Genomic DNA, 22468 nt, shown 5'->3' with positions numbered 1-22468 from the left:
GGAGGCTGAAGTAGGAGGAGCCAAGCCTGAGGCTACCTTGGGCTACACAGACAGTTCCAGGCCAGCCTGGATTATATAACAATACACTTCTTAAATTTTTTTTCTGCTACAAATGTCAGTGCTGTGGAAGCCAAGAAACTGTGTTTTAGTGGGTAGAAATGATTTTTATTTTACAGACCAAGAGCAATAAGGTCTCAGAAGCTCCCTGATGCTCAGACTTGGTCTTACACTTGGAAACCTATGGTCTTTTACCATGTCATAGTGATGGAGAAAAATAATCAGGAATAAGAACCAGGGTACAAGCTGGGAGTGGTGGCACACACCTTTAATCCCAGCAGAGGGAGGGGGATCTCTGTGAGTTCCAGGCCAGTCAGCCTGGTCTACAAATTGAGTCCAGGACAACAAGAACTACAAAAGAAACCCTATCTTGAGAAGAAAAAGACAAAAAACAAAACAAAAAACAAAAACCAAGAAAAGAAAAGAACCAGGGCACAAGGGATGCTCCCTAGGTGCTTACTGAGATGTTCAGCGAATGAACAGAGGAACAGCTAGAGGGAAGTGCCCAGGGCCAGTGTCCTAAAGCTGTCCTGGTCCTATATTCTTGCTTTTGGTCCACGATACAGACACTGAGCTGGGGACTATGACAACAGAGAAACCCACATGATGGTAGGTGGTCTCAGGAACCTTGGCTCAGTTTCCAGAGGCTTCCAGATTCCAGACACTGGCCCTCCAAAACAGAGAAGTGTCCGAAGATGCTTGTCCACCTTCCTCCATCACCTTTCTTGAGGACCGTGGGGAGAGTGGGGAGCGAGGCAAATGATTTCTGAGCTGAGTTTGGGTGACCACTTCCCTCTCTGTACCAAAGGCCGGCTAAGGCTCCAGCAGAGCCAGAGGGGAGTCGCTTCTCAGTTTCCAAATCTCTTTGTGATTTGAGCTGAAGCCAGTTGGTTCTGGTCAGTCCTGAATCTTCTGGGATGAAAGGAAAGAGGGCGGAAGGGGAGGAGTCCATGATTAAATGGACTTTTCTTTTCAAGTCCCCATCTGGACTCCAGAATTTATAAGTTCTCTGGGTACAGGCAGCCAAGCCTGTAGAGAAGCCTGTGCCTGCAGCTGACTCGCTTCAGGGATGATGGGAATTTCACCCTTCTTACCTCTCCCCACGGAGAACAACTGGACGGCCCATGTGCTCTCACGGACTTTGTGCCATATGCTCCTGTGGACAGCTGTGCTAAGTAAGTCAGGACCTCCAGAAGGGAGGCAGGGGTGAGGACACCTGGGCTGGGGTGGGACTTGTGTAGGGATGAAGGTGGCACAGGAAGCGTGTCAGCAGAAACAGGAGTAGGTAGTGGGCTGTTAAGTGGATTGTGACAGCTGGCTGGCCTTTGAAAACCGGAGTTGGCAGGAGAGTTTTGCTGTTACTTGCTTTCCTGTCACTTGGTACTCATGTCCCTGATACACTGCCGCCCTCTCCATCAGAACCTTCTCTGACTGAAATCTAGTGTCCTAGACTTGAGTAATAAATTAGACCACCAGTTTCTCTTTGAATTTGTGATTCACACAGGACCAACTCTTAGGCAAGATGTCTAGTACTGCTTTAGACAAGGGTTGGGAGGAAGCTCTAACACGCATTTGAGGGGTGCCATGGAGATGCTCTGTGCCCATGACGCCACTCTATCCATCGGGGGAACCCTCGCCCCCTTTATTGTATAAGGAAAGGCATAGAAAGGTCTGGGTTGTCCTGGAAGCTTGGGTTCAGAGTATCACAAACAGGGCCAAGTCTGGAGTTGTTGTGCGGCCAGGGAACTCTCCGGTGCCTCCTCCATCGCATCGACCATGGCACTTGGTCTCGGCCCTGCTTAGTAAGGAAGTTAGGGTCAGGGGCATAGGCTGAGATGGAGGAAGGTTTTCTGGTCCTGGCCTCATCTGTGGACCAGAGGACAGAAACGGATGGGGCTGGGTGATTAGAAGGATCTGAGCGAAGCGCAGTAAGGGAGTTCTGATGCAGGACCATCTTCTAAGCTCAGTTCCTGGGGCTTCTACCCATACTGCTGAGAAGAAGGCGCACAGCCACCTCCAGCCCCTGCCCCAAGGTACTTGCTATGACTCATAGTGAAATCTGGTCAGTGCCCAGGGACCTCAGTTGTCAGGGTTTGTGGCATGTGGCTACCAGCAAGAGAGGTATGGAAGAGAGACTATTTTGCTATAAGTACTATGAAAGTGACACCGGATAGCTCCATTTTCACACAGGAAGGCTTAGTCTTAGAGAGGCAATACAATATGCCTTTCTATTTGTGCTGTACAGCTATCAATCACCTGGTGAAGACTCTTCCATTTCCCTTTGGGAAATCTCCATTTTCCCCCATTCTTCTCTGGGCCTCCACACTTGAGACTTCATCGCTTGATTCCATTTTATAACACCCTCTCACTATGTCTTGGTTGGTCCTGACTTGGGTCTTGTGTAGCTATAGAATCTTCCAGTACTTCTACACAGAGGCGTACAGCTTTCTAAGTACCTTCAGTGTGCCCCACTGTCTCACGATAAAGCTCCAGTACTGCCCGGCTCAGCAAGTTCCCGCTTCACCCACAATGGATCTTCCTCAAACAGGTTGTGTGGTCACTACACTTGGCTTTTCCTACCTGTATTTCTGCTGATTATTATTTTTTTTACAAGACAGAGTTTCTCAGTGTAGTCCTGGCTGTCTTAGACTCACTTTGTGGACCAGGCTGTTCTCAAACTCACAGAGATCCGCCTGCCTCTGCCTCCCAGGTACTGGGATTAAAGGCATGCGCCACCACTGCCCAGCTCTGCTGATTCTTAAAGTTCTTTGTGCCACATACTGTTCTGGGTTGGGGTCATGCCAGTGAACAAAACAGGCAATTTTCCTGACTTAAAACACAAGGTATTTGTCTTCCTTCCAATGAGTACATTAGACACGAACATAATTGTCAATGCTGTCTGTTGGGTATAGAATGAATGTAAATCATGGCTTCTCCATTCCGCATTTCTTTGGGTTTTTTTTTTCTTCTCTCTCTCTTTTTCATGCACTGTACTATCCCCCTTGCCAATCCTACATATTCAGGGGTTTTAACTATTACTTCTATGTCACTAGTGCCCGAACTTACTTGTCCTTCCTTCCTCTGTATACTTTAATTTCCCTGTGTGTTGATTAGACATCTATAATTAGATTTATCAGCCCAGAAACAATTTTTTATTCAAGATTCAACTTATTATCATTTCCTTACACATTTTCTTATCTTTCTACTATTTCTATTTGTTTGAGCAAAGCTACTTTCCCCTGGTCCACTTTTATCAATCTCATGCTTCATTAAATGTCAATTTTTCTTCAGTGTTGCATCTTAAGTGTCTCTTACATTTGAGCCTTCTTTACTTCCTATTGTCAATACAAATAAGCAAGCAAGGCCATGGGGAATGTAAGTACATTTCATGGGGTCAAAGGGTAAATAAATTAGGGCATCAATGTATAGTATTTGGGAAGTAGAGGGAGGAAGAACTGGAGTTCAAGGTCAACATGGGCTACATGACAAGTTTGCAGCCAGCCTGGCCTACATGGGACCTTGTCTCAACAACCACAGCAACAGCAACAAAAAGATAAAGGGATTTGCAATGAGGTGACGGTAATGAGGTCTGCGTGTGCACATACATACACGTGGACAAAGGCAAATGTGGACTTAGAGGTGGACAGTGGAAAGATAAAAAAAGAGTAGTGAGATGATCATTTGCCACCCATACTTGGGCAAATAGAGGAAAGGAGGGGGAGATGGAGGATTGGGACTGAACCCTGGAACATTGGATTTTGTGGGTTTGAAGTCGGTGTGGTTTGCAGTGATGATGACAAGGCCTTGAGGTGTAACATGGGCCTGTGTGGCTAAACTGTATGAGAAGATTCACTGCAGATGAGTCAAGGAATGAAGAAGCTGGATGTTGCACAGGCCACTAACATGCGCTCTAGGCCACTGTTAACCATCTTTCTCTTACAAATCGCTGGTACTTCCTCTGTCCCAATTAGTCTGACACAGCATTCTCAGCTCTCGTTGTTTACTGAACTAGATGGCAAACTTTGGACATTTGCTTATGACAATTTAAAAGGTACCCATATGGTACATTTGGAACCACACTGATGCCTTGTCTGGATTATCACTGAATCCTAGCAGCAGTTGATGGCAGGGGGATTGCTGCCATCACTTCCATTTATAAGTAAGGGAAAAGCAGAGAAAAGTAAAGTTACCTCTGCAAGGTCACTGTACATCAGTTGTCTTAATTACTTTTCTTGTTTCTTTGATAAGACACCAGGCAAAAGCACCATAAGAAAGGGTTTATTTTGGCATATCACTTGAGGGCATTGTGGTGTGAAGGCATGGTGACAGGCACCTTGGCTGGTCACCTCACACCCAAGGTTAGGAAACAGGGAGAGGCAGAGGCTAGTACACAGCTGGCTTCCTCCTTTTCTCTGGTTTATTTGGGCCAGGGTCCCAGCCCACTGGGTGAGGATACTCATATGCAGGGTGGGTCTTACCTCTTTAGTTAAGCTGCCATCCACTTCCATTGTCAGCATTGTTCTCCTTACTGAGGGTGTTTCTTTTTCTTTTTCTTTTTCTTTTTAAAGAGACCAAAGCAGCAGTCAGTCTTCAACTTGTGATGAGTGTTGACAAGTATCCATCAATCTTTCTTAGGGAATATTCCTTCTCTGTTTGTCACAGTTATACAATACTTGAAGCTGCATGACAAACTCCACTTTCTCATTTTCCCTCCTAGACTAAATGCAGCCAAATACAAAGCCCTAGAGTGTCTTCCTCCTCCAAACTTCTGTAGCATTTGTCCATACTCTCCATCCCTCCATCCATGTCTCCGTCCCTCCATCCATGTCTCCATCCCTCCATCCATGTCTCCATCCCTCCATCCATGTCTCCATCCCTCCATCCATGTCTCCATCCCTCCATCCATGTCTCCATCCCTCCATCCATGTCTCCATCCCTCCATCCATGTCTCCATCCCTCCATCCATGTCTCCGTCCCTCCATCCATGTCTCCATCCCTCCATCCATGTCTCCATCCCTCCATCCATGTCTCCATCCCTCCATCCATGTCTCCGTCCCTCCATCCATGTCTCCATCCCTCCATCCATGTCTCCGTCCCTCCATCCATGTCTCCGTCCCTCCATCCATGTCTCCGTCCCTCCATCCATGTCTCCATCCCTCCATCCATGTCTCCATCCCTCCATCCATGTCTCCGTTCCTCCATCCATGTCTCCATCCCTCCATCCATGTCTCCGTTCCTCCATCCATGTCTCCATCCCTCCATCTATGTCTCCATCCCTCCATCCATGTCTCCATCCCTCCATCCATGTCTCCGTTCCTCCATCCATGTCTCCATCCCTCCATCCATGTCTCCATCCCTCCATCCATGTCTCCGTCCCTCCATCCATGTCTCCGTCCCTCCATCCATGTCCCCATCCCTCCATCCATGTCTCCGTTCCTCCATCCATGTCTCCATCCCTCCATCCATGTCTCCATCCCTCCATCCATGTCTCCGTTCCTCCATCCATGTCTCCATCCCTCCATCTATGTCTCCATCCCTCCATCCATGTCTCCATCCCTCCATCCATGTCTCCATCCCTCCATCCATGTCTCCATCCCTCCATCCATGTCTCCATCCCTCCATCCATGTCTCCGTCCCTCCATCCATGTCTCCGTCCCTCCATCCATGTCCCCATCCCTCCATCCATGTCTCCATCCCTCCATCCATGTCTCCGTCCCTCCATCCATGTCTCCGTCCCTCCATCCATGTCTCCGTCCCTCCACCCATGTCTCCGTCCCTCCATCCATGTCTCCGTCCCTCCATCCATGTCTCCGTCCCTCCATCCATGTCTCTGTCCCTCCATCCATGTCTCCGTCCCTCCATCCATGTCTCCGTCCCTCCATCCATGTCTCCGTCCCTCCATCCATGTCTCCGTCCCTCCATCCATGTCTCCATCCCTCCATCCATGTCTCCATCCCTCCATCCATGTCTCCATCCCTCCATCCATGTCTCCATCCCTCCATCCATGTCTCCATCTCTCCATCCATGTCTCCATCCCTCCATCCATGTCTCCATCCCTCCATCCATGTCTCCGTCCCTCCATCCATGTCTCCGTCCCTCCATCCATGTCTCCATCCCTCCATCCATGTCTCCGTCCCTCCATCCATGTCTCCGTCCCTCCATCCATGTCTCCGTCCCTCCATCCATGTCTCCATCCCCCCATCCATGTCTCCATCCCTCCATCCATGTCTCCATCCCTCTATCCATGTCTCCATCCCTCCATCCATGTCTCCATCCCTCCATCCATGTCTCCATCCCTCCATCCACGTCTCCGTCCCTCCATCCATGTCTCCGTTCCTCCATTGATGTCTCCATCCCTCCATCCATGTCTCCATCCCTCCATCCATGGCTCCATCCATCCATCCATGTCTCCGTTCCTCCATTGATGTCTCTATCCCTCCATTCAGCCGTCCTGTCCCATGCTTGATGTCTACTTGGGAAGCCCTTTCCCTCACCATGTAACCTTCCATCTGCTACCACAGTATACCAGTATACTTTTACTTTTACTTTTATTTTTCACGTATTGGTATTTTCCTTGCATGTGTGTCTGTGCACCATGTGTATGCCTGGGGCCCGAGGAGTCCAGAAGAGGATGTCAGATGCCTGGAGCTGGAGGTAGAGATGTCTGTGAGCCACTGTGTAGGTGCTGGAACTCAAACCCAGGTCCTCTGGAAGAGCAGCCTGTGCCCTTAGCTGCTGAGGGTCTTCCAGCCCCACAGTGTCCTTCTGTAGATTCTTCCTCTTATCAGATTTTCTTAGCAGCAAAAACTTAAATGTTAAGCAGTGGGGGATGTGAAATGAATCACAGGAATGTTAAATCGGGAAATAGGGCACAATTGCTAAAATGACAACATAAAATACTTTTCTGGTATGGCCTCTTTGTTTTTTGTCTGTATACAAACACTACACACAAACACATTCGTGGGGAAATTCTAAGGACACATATACTAGATGGTAACGTCTTGTCATGGGTAATTTCCATTTTTCAGTAAAGATTATAGATTACCTGTGTAGTCTGTAGTCCCTCCTCACAAAAGGACAACCCTGCTCTCAAGATGGACCTTGGCAAAGTCTGATGTACTGAAACACACATCATATGTGAGCTTCCACAGGGACCTCCTCAGTCAAAGGCGCTCAGCCAAATGAAAATGTCACAACACAGGTGTCCCAGGGGAAGGCGCTTAAGTGTTTCTGAAAGTGCACTTCACGAAGGCAGTCCCAGGGCAGGGCCATGTCATGAGGGTTGGGCTGTGGGGATGAAGGGGGCTCTGGGTCTGGGCAGGCACGTCTGCCTGTGGAAGCCTGGGCCCTGGTTGATGTCTGTTTCCTTTCTTACAGATCCTGTCGCTGGGACACGTGGTAAGTCCTCGGTTCTGTTTTCTGTCTTCCTACTCTCCTATGTAGCACCTCCCTCTCCTCCCTGTGATCTGTGGAAATATTCCGCATGCCCCTGCCACCAAGCTCAGGACCAAGTCAGGACCAGGAAAGCGCCACTGTTCCCAGAAGGCACCCTGCTCTCTCCTCTTTCCCTCTGCCCGGGGAGCCAGGTGGTCAGAAACCATGGCTCCCTAGTGTCTGGGCGCTTCTAGCTCTGTTCCAGTGGGGTGTGGATAACCAGCACACAGGATGAGAGCTCTTGTTCTCAACTGCCTTCCACTCTCCAGGTGAAACTGAGAGCTTCTGGAAGCAGAGCTCAAAGAAGCAGAGAGTAAATGACAGAGCCTGGGAAGGGTGGAGGAGGGGGTGATGACGGAGACGGAATGGTTGGTGGGGGCAGGCACAGAGTCAGAGAGGAGGGTTAAGTTCTAATGTGCTGTAGCGAGAAGGGTATCTACTGTTAGGGTTTCTATTGCTGTGAAGAGACACCACGACCACAGCAGCTCTTATAAAGGAGAACATTTCATTGGGGCTGGCTTACAATTCAGAGGCTTGGCCCGTTATCCCCATGGTGGGAAGCAAGGCATCGTGCAGGCAGACATGGTGCGGTGCGGGAGAGGGAGCTGAGAGTTCTACATCTGCAGCTGCAGGCAGCAGGAAAAGTGTGAGCTGCTGGGCCTGGCTTGAGAATCTGAAAACCCAAAGTCCACACCTGTGACACATTTCCTCAAAAAGGCCACACCTCTTAATAGTGCCACTCCCTATGAGTCTATAGGGGGCATTTTCATTCAAACTACCCCAAAGGCTAATTGTGGCTGGCAGTTAACTGTACATTTTACAGTAGCTACTATAGAGGATTTGGACATTCTCAATACAAACAGATGATGTGTGAGGTGACAGACATGCAGGTCACTCCGACCATTGCACAGTGTGTGCATGTGCTGAAGTGTCTTGTCATATGGTTCCCTGCAAATATGTACACTTATTATGTATCAAAAAAATTTCAAAGCCTTGTTAGATTAAGAAAAACAAACAATCAGAAAGACAGCTGTGTGTGCAGGACATGTGTTTTTAATCCCAGCATTCGGGAGGCAGAGGTAGGTGGATCTCTGACTTTGAAGCCATCCTATCTTCAGAGTGAGTTCCAGAACAACCAGGGCTACACAGAGAAACCCGGTGCCCGAAACCTTAAAAAAAAAAAAAAAAAACAACAAAGAAGACCTGGAAGCCCTGCCTCTCTACATAAGATTCAAGCACATATAAAACCGCACTGTCTACCTAGATTGTCTGGTACGTTGACAAGTCCTCTACTTTGTGTGGGTCTCAGGGCTTGTCTTAGTTAGGGTTTCTATTGCTGCAACAAGACACCCTGACCACAAAGCAAGCTGAGGAGGAAAGGGTTTATTTGGTTTATACTTGCACAGCACAGTTCATGGCTGAAGGAAGTCAGGACAGGAACTCAAGCAGGGCAGGAACCTGGAGGCAGGAGCTGATGCAGAGGCCACGGAGGGGTGCTGCTTCCTGGCTTGCTCCCCATGGCTTGCCCAGCCTGCCTTCTTACAGAACCCAGGAGCACACAGGCCAGGGGTGGCATCACCCACAATGGGCTGGGCCCTCCTCTGTCAATCACTAATTAGGAAAATGCCCTACAGCCGGATCTTACAGAGGTGTTTTCTCAACTGAATTTCCCTCCATTCAGATGGCCCTAGTTTGTATGTTGAGATGACATAACACTAGCCAGCACAGAGCTGCCAGGCCTGTTCTTCTGATGCCGAGAGCCATCTGCATGCAGGGGAGTAAGTGACAGGAGGCAGGGACAAGAGAAACGGAAATATATCTTGGTAAGAGATATGGATTTCTGGGGTGTCTCCTCTGCTCCCTCCCATCTTCTCTCTTGCTCTACTCCTGCTAACGATCAATGCATCCCTTCTGAGTTCTCATGGGATGGAATAAGTGGAAAGATTTAATGGAAGAATCTATCTGAGTCTGGTCCTGCACCCTGGTGCCATTTTCACCTGAGACTCAGAGCCGGGTTAGGGTCTTGGGTCTCCCTTGCCTCATACTGTCTTCTCAATTCACAATTCAACAGATCTTCCCAAGGCTGTGGTGAAACTTGAGCCCCCATGGATCCAGGTGCTCAAGGATGACAGTGTGACACTGAAGTGCGAAGCGACCCACAACCCTGGGAACTACTCTACCCAGTGGCTCCACAATGGGAGATCCATCCCGAGCCAAGTCCAGCCCAACTACACATTTAAGGCCACGGTCAACGACAGTGGAGAATACCAGTGCCAAATGGCGCAGACTCGCCTCAGCGACCCTGTACATCTGGGAGTGATTTCCGGTTAGTAGGGGCAGGCGCAAGGAAGAGCTGGGGTACGAAGAAGTTGGGGGTGGGTTTGGGGTGGATCTGTTTACTGCAAGGCTTGCAGGAAAAGGGATTGCCTGGCTTCTGGGAAGCATCACTGCAAAGGACGTTTGTCCAGTTATTTCCCTTTTAAGTAGCCCTTTTGCTTAGCGTGCATGTGCAGGGCATACGAATTCCTGAGAAATTTCTCAGAATGTGTGAATAGCTGTTTATTGAGCAAGAGAAGTTTATGGACAAAGACAGACGGCTAAATGTGACAGAAAAAGGAAGTCCCAATTTCACAGAAACCCTTCTGTTTCATGACACCCAGAAAAATGTCAACAGCCTGCCACTGAATCCAAGACCATAGAAATGGGGCTAATTTATTAAACCTTGAGTCCAGCTTTCTCAGCTCTGTTCAGCTGAGGGTGCTAATGCCTCTCTTGGGAGGTCCTGGGAAGCATGAGCATTTTCCTCCGCAAACTCCTTACCTTGCAGTCCTGGGTGGCCTTGCCTTTCTTTTTCTTCCTTCAGCTTGTGGGCACTTGAGGTGAAAATCTGTGTCTCATCCATGTCTGTATTTGCAGTGTCCATGTCCAGTGTCCAGGACAGGGCTTATTAAATCTTTGCTGAGTGATTTTTACAAGGTTTCTGGCAAAAACTAGGTTTTCCCCCACAGAAAAACCACCAGGCGACTGCATTAACTGCTACAGCTGCCCCTCTTTACTTAATTCCCTCCTATCGCCTGATGCCAGTTTTTCTTCAAAAGTGTGAGCACAGTAAGCTAATATTTGCCCCCGACCCTGCTGGACTGTAGTCCCACATTTATTACTAGTCATGAAGGGAACCAACATTTTTCTAGGTTCAAGATGTCCCACTATCCCGCAAGCAGAAGGCTCTGCGGGAACCTCCTCATCTTTGTCTCCTCAGTCAGACTGGAGTCCTTGGCTTCCCTGCTGGGAAGAGATTGCATCCTGTCTCTTTGGTTCTTACTGATGGCCCTGGGCAGCAGCTGCCCCCTCTCAGGGGAGGAAGGGAACAGGGATGTATCTTGGAAACCTGTGACACATCAAGGACTGCTGTAGCCGCAAAATCTAATCACGCCCATTCTCGTAGATGAGGAAAGCGAGGCCCAGGAGAGTTAAGTTACTTGCCCAAGACTGAAGAGCTTACAAATGGTTGGGGCTAGAACCAGAGACCAAGACTGTCTAATGCAGGCCAGGCTGTTAGTGCACAGGCGGTGGCACTAACCTGCCTCTAGGGGCCTAGGAACCGCTTATGTCATCATCTGCCACCACCGCCAGGTACCTATCAGGTGTGTGCAGGATATAAGGACCCCCACCACCCCATCTTTCCCTCCCCTTCCCTCCTCTGTCCTTCTCTGTCCTCATAGTTCTGTCCCCATCTGTCTGTCTGTCTGTCTGTCTATGTGTCCAATCACCCATCTGCCTCTGTCCCTCCTCTTGGAGGCCCTAACTCCTCTCCTCTTCCCTTCTCCCAAATAAACTTCCTTATACCAGATACGCTGTGTGCCATTAACCATTATCACAACACAGTAGATGGTGGTGCAGGCTTTTAATGCCAGACCCTGGGAGGCAGAGGCAGGTGGATCAGGTAAATTTGAGGCCGGCAGAGTCCACAACAAGCGTTCTAGGACTGCCAGGTCTACACGGAGAAACCCTGTCTGGAAAAGCAAAACAAAACAAAACAACAACAACAAGAACAAACACAAAAATTTTTTTTCTGATGTTAAACTAAAGCTCTTTCCCTTAGCCGACCATATTCTACCAGGAAGCGTGACCTGGGTCTCAGAGCTGAGCCAAGGCCCTCTGAATACTAGGGTCCTTTTGTGTCTTCCAGACTGGCTGCTGCTCCAGACCCCTAAACTGATGTTTGAGGAAGGTGAAACCATCAGGTTAAGGTGCCATAGCTGGATGAACAAATGCCTGAGAAGGATCCTGGTCTACCAGAATGAAAAGACTGTGAAATTTCATCTTTTCAATGTTACCTTCTCCATCCCAAATGCCAACCACAGTCACAGTGGTGACTACTACTGCCAAGGATTTCTAGGATGGTCACAGTTCTCATCGAAGCCTGTGACCATCACTGTGCAAGGTATATAGGCTCTCTGGAGATGTTGGAAAGGGAGAAGAGGAGATAGACAAAGGCTGAAATTGTATAACCCCACATGGAGATGCAGAAATGCCACAGAAGCAAACTAGGCTTTGAGGCAAAGGGGAGAGGTGTGGAGATCTTGACAAATGGTGGCAAGTGGGCTCAGCCCAGAGCTCTTCACTTGCAGGTGGTGGGTGACAAGGCTGCCAGGCAACAGTGAAACAGGACCTTATCATTGGTGCATAGTTTATCTAAGCTCCTGGACACTCCTAAGAGTTGAAGAGTAACTTCTTCTTACACCTTGTGTAATACTCATTCAATCATGAAGTGGCACCACCAACTCTGGGAGGCTTCAGATCCATCCACTGCCTCTGAGGACTGTCCCTCCTGCTACTACTCTGTCACCAGTGTCCCTTCATTAGTTTGGTGGAAACACTTGGTGATGAGGGAGTCTGTTCATAGAAACCTATGCAGATGAGGTTTCAGGGTAATGTACTACAACTATGAGTGACCCAGACATAGCAACTCTACGTGACAAACACTGGGGCATCGCTTTGAAGGAGGGGCGGATTCACATGGATTACTTATTACTTGTCATTTTGTCTGTTTTCTCCAGGACCCAAATCCAGCAGGTCTTTACCAGTATTGACAATTATAACTGCTGTCACAGGAATTGCCGTAGCGGCCATTGTTATATCCTTGATCTGTCTCAAGCGAAAACAAGCTCCAGGTTGGTGGCTCTCTCTGGTCTCTCTTATTATCAGCTCCTACTCAGCTGGGGCTAGCTGGGGATTAGAGACTCATTTGCTGTTGATACAGTCTCATCGTCCTCATTCATCTACTTACAAATCCATCTGCTGAACAAGACTTGAACAAACTGGATGATGTGCCATGGACTGTGCTAGGTACTGAAGTGTTTGGTTCCATTTCTGCCCTCAGCTGGTTCTCAGCATTGTGAGGAACACGGACACACACGTGGATGCTTATAAGAAGTGATTAGAGTAATGAAATGATAGAGACATGATTATGATCTGTAGGTTGTAGCCGATTTCTGTATTCCCAGGGCAGTAAGGCAAAAGGCAGTCTGAGGCCAGGGCCAGGGCCACGGCTCAGGTGCTACAGGTGCTGGCAGTATAAGCCCTGTGGTCCTACTGCAATCTCTGGTACCCAAGGTCAGGTGGGAAGGGAGAACTGATCCCACAAAGTTACCCTCTGACCTTCATAGATGTGCTATGGTGTGCACCGCGCCACAACCCCCTCCCCAACAATAAATAAGTTAGAAGGTCTTTTTCAAGGAGTCTGAAGTTAGCGTGGGCTGAAGGATGAGTTTGAAGCCAGCCTGTGCTACGTAGCAAGACCTTGCCCACATACAAAAAAGAGAGAAGGGTCCATAACCTCATGTGTTAGTCAGCTTTCTGTGACTATAACTAAGTACTTCAGATAATCCTCTTATGAAGAAGAAAAGATGCTAGGCATGGCAACAGGTAAATAATTTTAGCATTCAGTAGGCCAAGTTTAAGATCTTGTCTTAAGTAAGTAAATAAGCATGAAAGTTTATTTTAGTACAGCTTTGTAGGACTCTGTCCATTATTGTTTTGTTTTCTTTTGGCCTTATTGTTTTGGGCATGTAACAATCAATAATATCACAGGGGATATACACAACAGGACAGAACTGCTTACCTTACGGCCAGTAAGCAAAGAGATCAAGGAGGAGACTGGGGAATCCCACAGTCTTCTTCAAGAGCATGTCTCTGATGACCCAAAGACTTCCCGCTAGGCCCATAACGTTAAAGCCTTGCTTTTTCCCAATTATCCAACCTGGTGACCAAGCATTTAACACATGAGATTTTAATGGACATCTCCCATGCAAACATTGGCAGGAAGCCTGGCTGGGGCAGTGTCCTGTCCAGCAGGACCAGTAATTACGGGGTCTCGAGGGGAGCCATACCTGTGAGATGGGACTAAAAAGAGAGAGCCGAGACCAAGTAGAACTCCTATCAAGGTCTGTTTATTGAATTGAAAGCAAAAGCTTATATAGGGTGGAGGCAGGAGCCAAGCATTAGGGGAGGGGTCTGAGAATGCCTCTAGGTGATCTCAGCAGGGGAACATCCTGTGGTTCATCTCGGAACAATTCCTATCTTATCTTAGCTAACTATCTCTTGGAAAGTCCTGAGCTAACCTGTTAAAAAAACATCTGCATGGGGTAAAAGGAGGAAGTTAACTAACCTGCTAAATAACATCCGCAGAGGTTGAAAGGAGGAAGTTTAGCTTTGGAGCGGGGCATCAGTATTTTGCCTTAGCCAGTAGATTCTTTTAGCCTTGAATGACCCTGGGTTGGCTCCGGACATTAGCTCTGCTTTCAGCAAGGCCCATGCTCCTCAGCTGGGCCATGTGGATCCACACTCAGGATCAAACCAGGTCTACAAAAAATGTCTGTCACAACCAGATTCACTTCCTTGCCTGGCTTTGCTCGCTCTGGTATAAACACATTCACAAGGCATCTGCACGGCTTGGTGCTGGGGCTGGTGGTTTCCCCTAAAGGCGTCATTAGCTGCTGGGATTCCTAAGAAGTGTATAAAAGGGATGGAGGGCAGGGGGAGTTTCTGAATTATGTCGTGGGGCAGAATTTGGAAGATGGCAAATGGGGCTCTTTGTGTCTAGGGATCCAGTGAAGAGACTGGAGGCATTGTCTCAACCTCCCCCCCCCCAAATGCTACTGGGCCTGCTTTTCATACTGGCAAAGGGAACCCCGCCCCCCCTCTTCCATCCTCCCTCTCTTTCTTCCTTTTGTTTTTCCTTCTCCCTCTTCTCTCTATTTTTCTTTTTACATAGAGCACCCGGTTCTTCGGTGCTTCAAGAAGAATAAACTCGACTTGTCCAATATGGAAAAGACCATTTTGTTCTCTCCCTACCGTCTGTAGCAAGCAAAACTCTGGACTTTATTTCACTCTGATCTAAACACTTGCCCATTCTCCAACTTCCCAGAGCCTCAGAGCTGCCTGATTTGCTGCTAGGGAAGTTTAGTGATTGTCTGAAAAGGATGTAACAAGCGTCTGTTTGCCTTTGCCAGCGTGGCCAGTGGGGAAGGCTGCGTCCCAAGACGGTCAGGGAAGGGCTGTATGGCTGCACTGTGTGGCCCGATGGCCTGGGTTGGGGTTGGCAAGCCTTGTCTTAGCTCGGCTTTGGGCTTTAGTTTTGCAGCCTCCATGACAGCACACCAGGCCCTCTTTTCCAGCAGTGCCCAATGTGATCACTTTTTTTTCTACCCACAGACAATCCTCCTGATCATGATGAACCTGCCAAAACTGAGGTGAGTGAGCCCAGGCGTGTCCCCTTCCCTCCCCCTGCTCTGCTCTCCCTGCCACCCCTCTGCAGCTCTGATGGCTCATTTCTGCTTCCTCTAGGCCGAGAACTCCATCACCTATTCAATTCTCAAGCATCCCAAAGCTCTGAATGAAGAGGAGGAGCATGATTACCAGAACCGCATCTAATCTCTTTTGTCTTGGCTTGGGACTGGGAAAAGGCGACCAGAGAGGCCAGGATCTAGTGTCTCCTGGTCAAAGGGATGCTGTAGATACTAAAGAGGAGGTCCAGAGTCACCTCTGTGAGTCCCGACACCAGCAGACCGTGGTTGACTGTCCTAACAAAGTGCATGCCTTACCACCTCCCAACTCAAGATTCCTCTGCTATAGATCCACACAGCCAATAAAATTAACCAACCTGCGCCAGGCGTGGTGGTGCACGCCTTTAATCCCAGCACCCGGGAGGCAGAGGCGGGCAGATCGCTGTGAGTTCGAGGCCAGCCTGGTCTACAAAGTGAGTCCAGGACAGCCAAGGCTACAAAGAGACCCTGTCTTGAAAAACCAAAAAAAAAAAAAATTAACCCACCTATTGTCATTAAGAGACTGCATCAACACAGGAACTGCTTATATTCCAGGATACATGAGAACAATTATGTTAGGACACGTGATCTAAGTGATGATAAAATAGACTTGTACCAACATGTCAAAAAGGGGATGCTTCAGGCAGCCAGAATAAATGATAAGCGAATTTTATCTTCTGTAAAGGTCATATGTTAATTTTATAGTAAAAAACTGTAAAGACAACATTCTGTTTACTTTTTCAAGGCTGCAGTGATTGGAGTGTAGACAGAGCTCCCTGGGATTTGTTGGTCTTCTGTGAGAAGAATCTTGAGGAGATGGGTGAATTTTTCCCAGGGGAGACATAAGCATCTCAGATAGGGTGCTCATGACAAACCAAGTCTCTTTTGGGTATAATGATAAACTGGTGAGTTTATCGGGCCTATTTATGGGAACGTAGTGAAGGGTTCCTTACAGGGGTGTGGGTGACCTTGAAACAGTAGTCTTAGCACAGATGGCAACTTCCTCACAGTTACATAGATGCTGACCACCCCCTGCCCCCCTTCAGTTGTTAAATGAATCAATAAATAAAACTTTCCTCTCAGTTTCCGGGAGATTGCATCTTCTTGCATGCTGGTCCAGTGTTCTACCATGGAGGTATCTGGCCCAGGTGCTATCTGATATTCTGAATACTGTGGCCTGGATTTGTTCCCCTGAAGCCATGTACTGGAAACATAACCACCAAATGCAACAGAGCTGGGAGGTGGGGTCCGCTGTGGGTGACGAGCTCACAGGCAGTGCGCTGTGGGCGCAGATTCCTTTGGTGTCTTTTAGGCTCTGTCTCCCCTTCCTGCTCCATTTCCCCCTTTTAAACCTATGGGACGATACAGCAAGAAAGCCTTTTGTTGGCTCTGTTTATTAACAATTAAACTTTATTAAACAAAGATTAAGCTTTGTCACAGCCTTTACCAGAGTCTGGTCCCTCAGCCTCGAACTTCTCGGCCTCCAGAACCACATGTTAATAAGGAATTCCCCGAGTCCGTGGGATTCTGTCACAGCAACCTGGGGAAGGCCTTCTGAATCTCAACAGTACAATAAGAACCTACTTGTTATTTTTCCTTGAACCCTTGCCAAATTTATCTAAAATTCTTAAATGCTTTAGAAAAGATCAGAATCTAAATCCAGTTGGAATTTGGTGTAAGGTAAGCACGTAAATTAATTTCTACCTGTCTTGGGGTCAGTTATTCCAATGTCGTTTCTTTAACAAATGGCTGGAAATGCTGCCAGTGCCACTAACTTCCCCACACACGTCTACATCCGCTGCCAGCCTCTCTTCTGTGGCCTTATTCCATTTGTGTTTTTCCTGCCTCAACAGTATGCACTTATTTACTGTAACTTTATAGAATATTTTGACACATAGAAAGCCCAATTTTCTTTTCTTTTCTTTTTTTGTTTTTGTTTGTTGTGTGGTTTTTTGTTTGTTTTTGTTTTTGTTTTGTTTTGTTTTTGAGACAGGTTTCTCTGTGTAGCCTTGGCTGTCCTGGACTCGTTTTGTAGACCAGGGTGGCCTCAAACTCACAGTGACCCACCTGCCTCTGCCTCCCGAGTGCTGGGATTAAAGGCGTGCGCCGCCACCACCCGGCCCAATTTTCTCTTAATAGTTTGTTTCAATATTTTCTTGGCTGTTGTACTGTTTCCCTTCCAGATGGACTGTAGACTGCCACATACCATAGGGTGTTGGGAGAATTCCACTGTCACGCCAATTATTTGGGTAAGGTTTGACATCTGTGTTATACTGAGACCTCTCCAGTTACAGCTTCTTGTTTGTTTAGATAACAGACTGCTCCTATAGCATATGGCCTTTTATTTTTATTTTATTTTATTTTGTTTTTCGAAACAAGGTTTCTCTGTATAACAGCCCTGGCTGTCCTGGACTCATTTGTAGACCAGGCTGGCCTTGAACTCGCAGAGATCTGCCTGCCTCTGCCTCCCGAATGCTAGGATTAAAGGTGTGTGCACCAACACACCCGGACCCTATAACATCTTTTATTGCACTACAGCCTAGACTACATTTTCCCCTTTCATATCACTATTACTTTATTAGAATTTTCTATTGTTTTTGAAGCCAATTTTGAAAATGTGTTTTTGTCCTGGAAAATCACACATTTTATTAATTGGTATTTAGTCAAATGCTGTTACCCCCTTTCTTTTCTTTCTCTTTCTTCCTTCTTCTTTATCCCCCCCCTCTCTGTCAGAATCTCATGTAGCCCAGGCTAACCTCAAAATCACTATACATTGCAGTGCCCCCACTACTTGTCTAGGCTACAGCCTGCAGATTGAAAAGACAATACAACAATGGGTCATTCATGCTAAAAGAATGTCATTTATTGGAAGTAACAGAGCTGCTTATATAGGGGAGGAACCAGCAATCCAACAGCACTGTGGAAAGTTCCCAAGAGGAGGCAAACCAAGGCCCAAATAATGAGACTCAAAACAAGGAAAATGAAGGCAACCAGTGGAGCACAATGGTTCAACTGCAGAGAAAAACAAGTAATGGTCAGTACCAGCACAGCTGCAGTTCCCCACGATACATAGCTGAGGATGGCCTTACTAGTCCTGCTTCCTCTTCTCAGATGCTGGAATTACAGTTATGTGGTCCTGAGGCTCATGCTCAGGGTTTCCTGCCACTGAGCTATCCCCCAACCCAAATCCAACCTCTTCTTGTTTTCTTTTGTAATAATCTGTGTGTTTATACTCATGGACTCCTCCCCCATTTCTAGCTTCTGTCTTTTATCAGGATGACTTGGTTGAGAATAACAGGAAGTCATGGTTAAAATTAAACAATAAGGAAATCGATTATCTCTCATAACAAAAAGTCCAGAGACAGAGACATGTGGATGTTAGAGACAACTTGAAAGAGTCGGTTTCCTCTTTCCAACATGAAGGTTGGATTTAGGTCATCTGCCTTGGAGGCAGTCACTTTTACCCACTGAAGCATCTTGCTCAATCTCAAACATCATGATCACCTCATTATTTTATGTATATGGGGTTTTTTTTTTTCTGCAAGAGTGTCTGTGCACCACATGTGTGCTTGGTGCCCTTGGCAGCCAGAAGAGGGCATCAGATCTCCTGGAACTGGGGTTACAGGTGGTTGTGGGGCACTGTGTGGGTGCTTGGAATCAAAACCTAGTCCCCTGGAATAGGAAAAATGTTTGGCTTCTAGATTAGTCAGAATAGACAGTCTGAAAGTTTGTATGTGACTGGTTGGTGGTCTTTGGTGATGGGATTTAAATAAAAGTTCCAACCTTGTCTTTTATTGGCTTCCTTATCAGCTGTTAACTGTTTTTTTTTCCCCCCCCTCTCTTTGTAAATTACATTGAGGGCATTTCTGATTTTATTTCTTTCATCAAATGACGTTTACAATGAAGACAACACCAGAGGAGATTTTTCCAAACAGCCAGGAGGCCCTGGTGGGGGCAAGACCTACTATACAGAATCATAGGCAAGTAGAACTCAGTTACATTGTACGCAGATGAGCAAGATGCCTAACAGAGGTTACTGGGCTTTTGTTTCATAGATATTTATGTTCTTCTCTTTTCTTCTTTCAGACTTAATCCGTTCCTTCTCAGCATTCATTGGTTCACATAAGCGTCTTCCCTTCTTTCCTTGGAACTCTCAGAACCCATGTGTTTTACTCCCTAAGAATACAGATAGGGTCCCTTGTATCTTTATAGTGCAGCAGTTACTTTTCTTGTTGGTGGCGATAAAATACCCCACTAAAGCAACTCAAGGAAAGAAGAATGCATCTTGGCTTGTGGTTTGAAGAGCCACAGTCCATCATGGTGGGAAGAACTATTGTAGCAGGAGTGCAAGACAGCTGGTCAAATTGTGTTTTGGTCAGAAGCACTGGCACTCCATTAGCTTCTTCCTTCTTTCCTCTATTTATTTTTTATTTTTTGCAAGCCTAGCTTTTTAGTTTATTAGTCCTCTTCTTAGAAATTGTCACCATCACAGCAGATCAAGTCACCACACAATCTCCACCTCCTTTGCTTTCCCCAGCACTGACACTAGCCTTTTGCTGTTCTCTGGAGGTCTTTTTCTCTTCATAAAGGTCATGCCTTGAAAAATCTGTGTTTGGGCTCATTCTTCTCTGCATGAGCCATAGAGCCATAGATCACGCCAAACTCAGCTGTCTTGCCACCAGCAACCCGAGTACAAAGATGACCTTTGAGGTGGTTTTGTAGCTTTGGGCTAGCTTTTCCCGAACTTCTGCCTTTGATACCGTTGCCTTCCCAGAACGAAGGACATCAAAGACCATTTGTTTTCTCCAAAGCAGAGAGTGACTGAAAATCCAGTCAAGTTGACAAGGAAGGCTGACCATCGCATGCAGTGTCCTATTTATTTATATCTAGACCAAAGTTGGCTTGAGGCACTTTTGAAAATGAGCCATCAGATTTTATTTCAAAAAGAAAGAAAAAGCAAAGAAAAAAACCAGACATTTATCTAGAAGTCATGAATACGATGACAGAAACATCAACACATTTGTGTCTTTTCACAATAAATTCACAAGATGTGGTTGGTTTGTTGGCAACAATTTGCCAAGTAGTTCCTCTTTCCTTGGCAGCTGCCTATACAGATGCAAGTTCTTTTGTTCTAATCTTAATTACTAATATTAACACTCAGATCACTCACACATTACACATCACACTGTGAATCTATAACCTATCTTCTATCTATTTATTATCTATCCACCTACCTACCTGTCTAATCTGTCTGTTTGTAGGTTACAGGATGGTTGCAAGGAGTTAAGAGGCTCCTGAAAAGTTCTAAAATTTTCAGAGCAAACCTGAGAGGCTGAAGCTGGGACACTGATGAGTATGTGAAGTCTCTTCAGGAATAAGGCTGAGGGTCTGCTGGGAACACTGTGCCCACTATTGCTGTAGAGTCAGGACGCAAGGTCAGAGCTGAGCTTCAGGAACAACGTGTTGGACCATGGAAGCTACAGAAGCAAAGAGCAGGAGGTGGTCCACATGAAAGAACAAGAGGCCAGATGGATGGGTGACACTCCAGGTAGGCTGTGCCAACCTTGTTGAGCTGAAGCTCCAGGGACAGTCAGGAGTTCTCTGGCTGTCAGTCCTTTGGCAAACACTAGATGGTCAAATGACAGGTTGGGGAGGCCATTGTCATTGCAACGCTAGGAGTCCTCCCTTTCATGGGTTCAGATGAAGGACGGAGGGTGCCTTGTCCTCAGTTTGATGGGTCTAATAGGTTCTTGGGCCTGGTTTCCTTGATACGGTTCTCATACCCCCATGTTCCCACAGTTCCAGTTTGTTTTGATAAATGTATAGGGTGATGTAAGTTTGATTTTTTTAACAACTGTATTTTATTATGAACTTATTAAATGAATTTACCTCCATTACAACCCGACTAACCCAAACAATAGGAAAAAGAGATTAAAGAAAACAATAATGACATTTTAAGGATATTATGTCTGAGGAACGAATCTCCTGGCGTAGTCAGCAGGACCTCAGCAAACCAGCAATCCCACCAAAGTTGCTGCTGGAACCTGGAGCAACCGGAACCTGAAGCCTCAGCTGGAGTCCAAAGCCTTGAAGCCTTCCCTGGAGCAGGTCTCTCTAGGAGCCTCTCTGGAGGTGCAGGGATGAGCAGCCAAAACAGTCCCAAGTCCTCTTTCCCCAGCCTCTTGTTTTGGGCTCTTATATATATCTTCTCTCAGAGCAACAGCCAAGCTCCCCCACGAAGGGGTTCGATTTCTAAAGGGAAAAACATCCTGCTCTCTAACAAATCTGTTCCCCATCTCACACTTGGGATCAACACAAAAACATGTTTATCTCTCCTTCAGGGTGGCACCTTATCCATCTGTGCCTGTGGGTGGTACTGGAATGATGGTGTTGTTTAGGTGCCCATCAAGGTACAGAGTCACCCTACTTCTGTAAGAAATTAACATTTGAGTCAGTAGTTTGGGGAAAGAGGATCTGCCCTCATCCACTGTGGGTGGTCCACACCCATTCCATTCACAATCTGGAGAGCAGAAAGGCAGAGAAGAGGGGTATGCGTTGGGGGGGCCTGACTTCTCAGTTTGAGCTGAGCCCTCCATCTTCTCCTGCCCTCAGATAGCAACACTGTTGCCTCTCACTTCTTCTTCAGGTTTAGCTGGAGAAACCACAGACTTCCCTGGCATCCCGGCTTTGGGACTTCAAGTGTACAGCAAGCTTTCCTGGTTCACCTGCCTGCAGAAAGCAGGTGGCGCTTGCTGGTCTTCGTAAGCACAAGGGCCAAAATCTAGAATAAGTTCCTCATATATTAATATTAGTTTCATTTCTATGCAGAGCTCTGAATGAGGCAATCTGGGGAAGTGTTTAGCATTTTCCTTAAGTTTAAAAACAAAGCCAGATATGGTTCATGCCTGTATAGCACCCAAGAGGCTGAGGCAGGAGGATTGTTGTGAATTCAAAATCAGCCTGGGATAGATGTGAGTCCTAGGCCAGTGTGATCTACAGTGTAAGACCCTGTGCCAAACCATTAAAAGAAAAGGGGAAGGGGGCTAGAGGAACTGCTCAGTGGTTAAGAGCATGGGCTGCAGAGGACATGGGTTCAATTCCCAGCACCCACATGGTTGCTCACAACCATCAGTTGCTCCAGTTTCAGGAGA

General features: G+C 47.1%; 1 protein-coding gene across 2 annotated transcripts; it reads left to right on the top strand.

Moving 5' to 3' along the window:
• Nucleotides 1–1021: 1021 nt before the first annotated feature.
• LOC311594854 (low affinity immunoglobulin gamma Fc region receptor II-like) lies at nt 1022–15981 on the top strand. Of its 2 annotated transcripts, none has more exons than XM_084776959.1 (7): nt 1022–1232; nt 7435–7455; nt 9563–9817; nt 11681–11935; nt 12552–12665; nt 15208–15245; nt 15340–15981. In XM_084776959.1, exons 1-7 carry the CDS (start codon nt 1127–1129, stop codon nt 15424–15426), a joined length of 876 nt encoding a protein of 291 aa, XP_084633085.1. In that variant the 5' UTR covers nt 1022–1126; the 3' UTR covers nt 15427–15981. The 2 variants fall into 2 exon arrangements, with proteins under 2 accessions (XP_084633085.1, XP_084633084.1); XM_084776958.1 differs by having other exon boundaries at nt 1025–1232; nt 9560–9817.
• Nucleotides 15982–22468: the final 6487 nt, after the last annotated feature.

Source organism: Acomys minous, assembly GCF_964271855.1.
Source record: "Acomys minous genome assembly, chromosome: 1".
Classification (NCBI taxonomy): Eukaryota; Metazoa; Chordata; class Mammalia; order Rodentia; family Muridae; genus Acomys; species Acomys minous.
The sequence above is the reverse complement of the archived record's forward strand: the minus strand, read 5'-3'. Positions and strand labels throughout refer to the sequence as shown.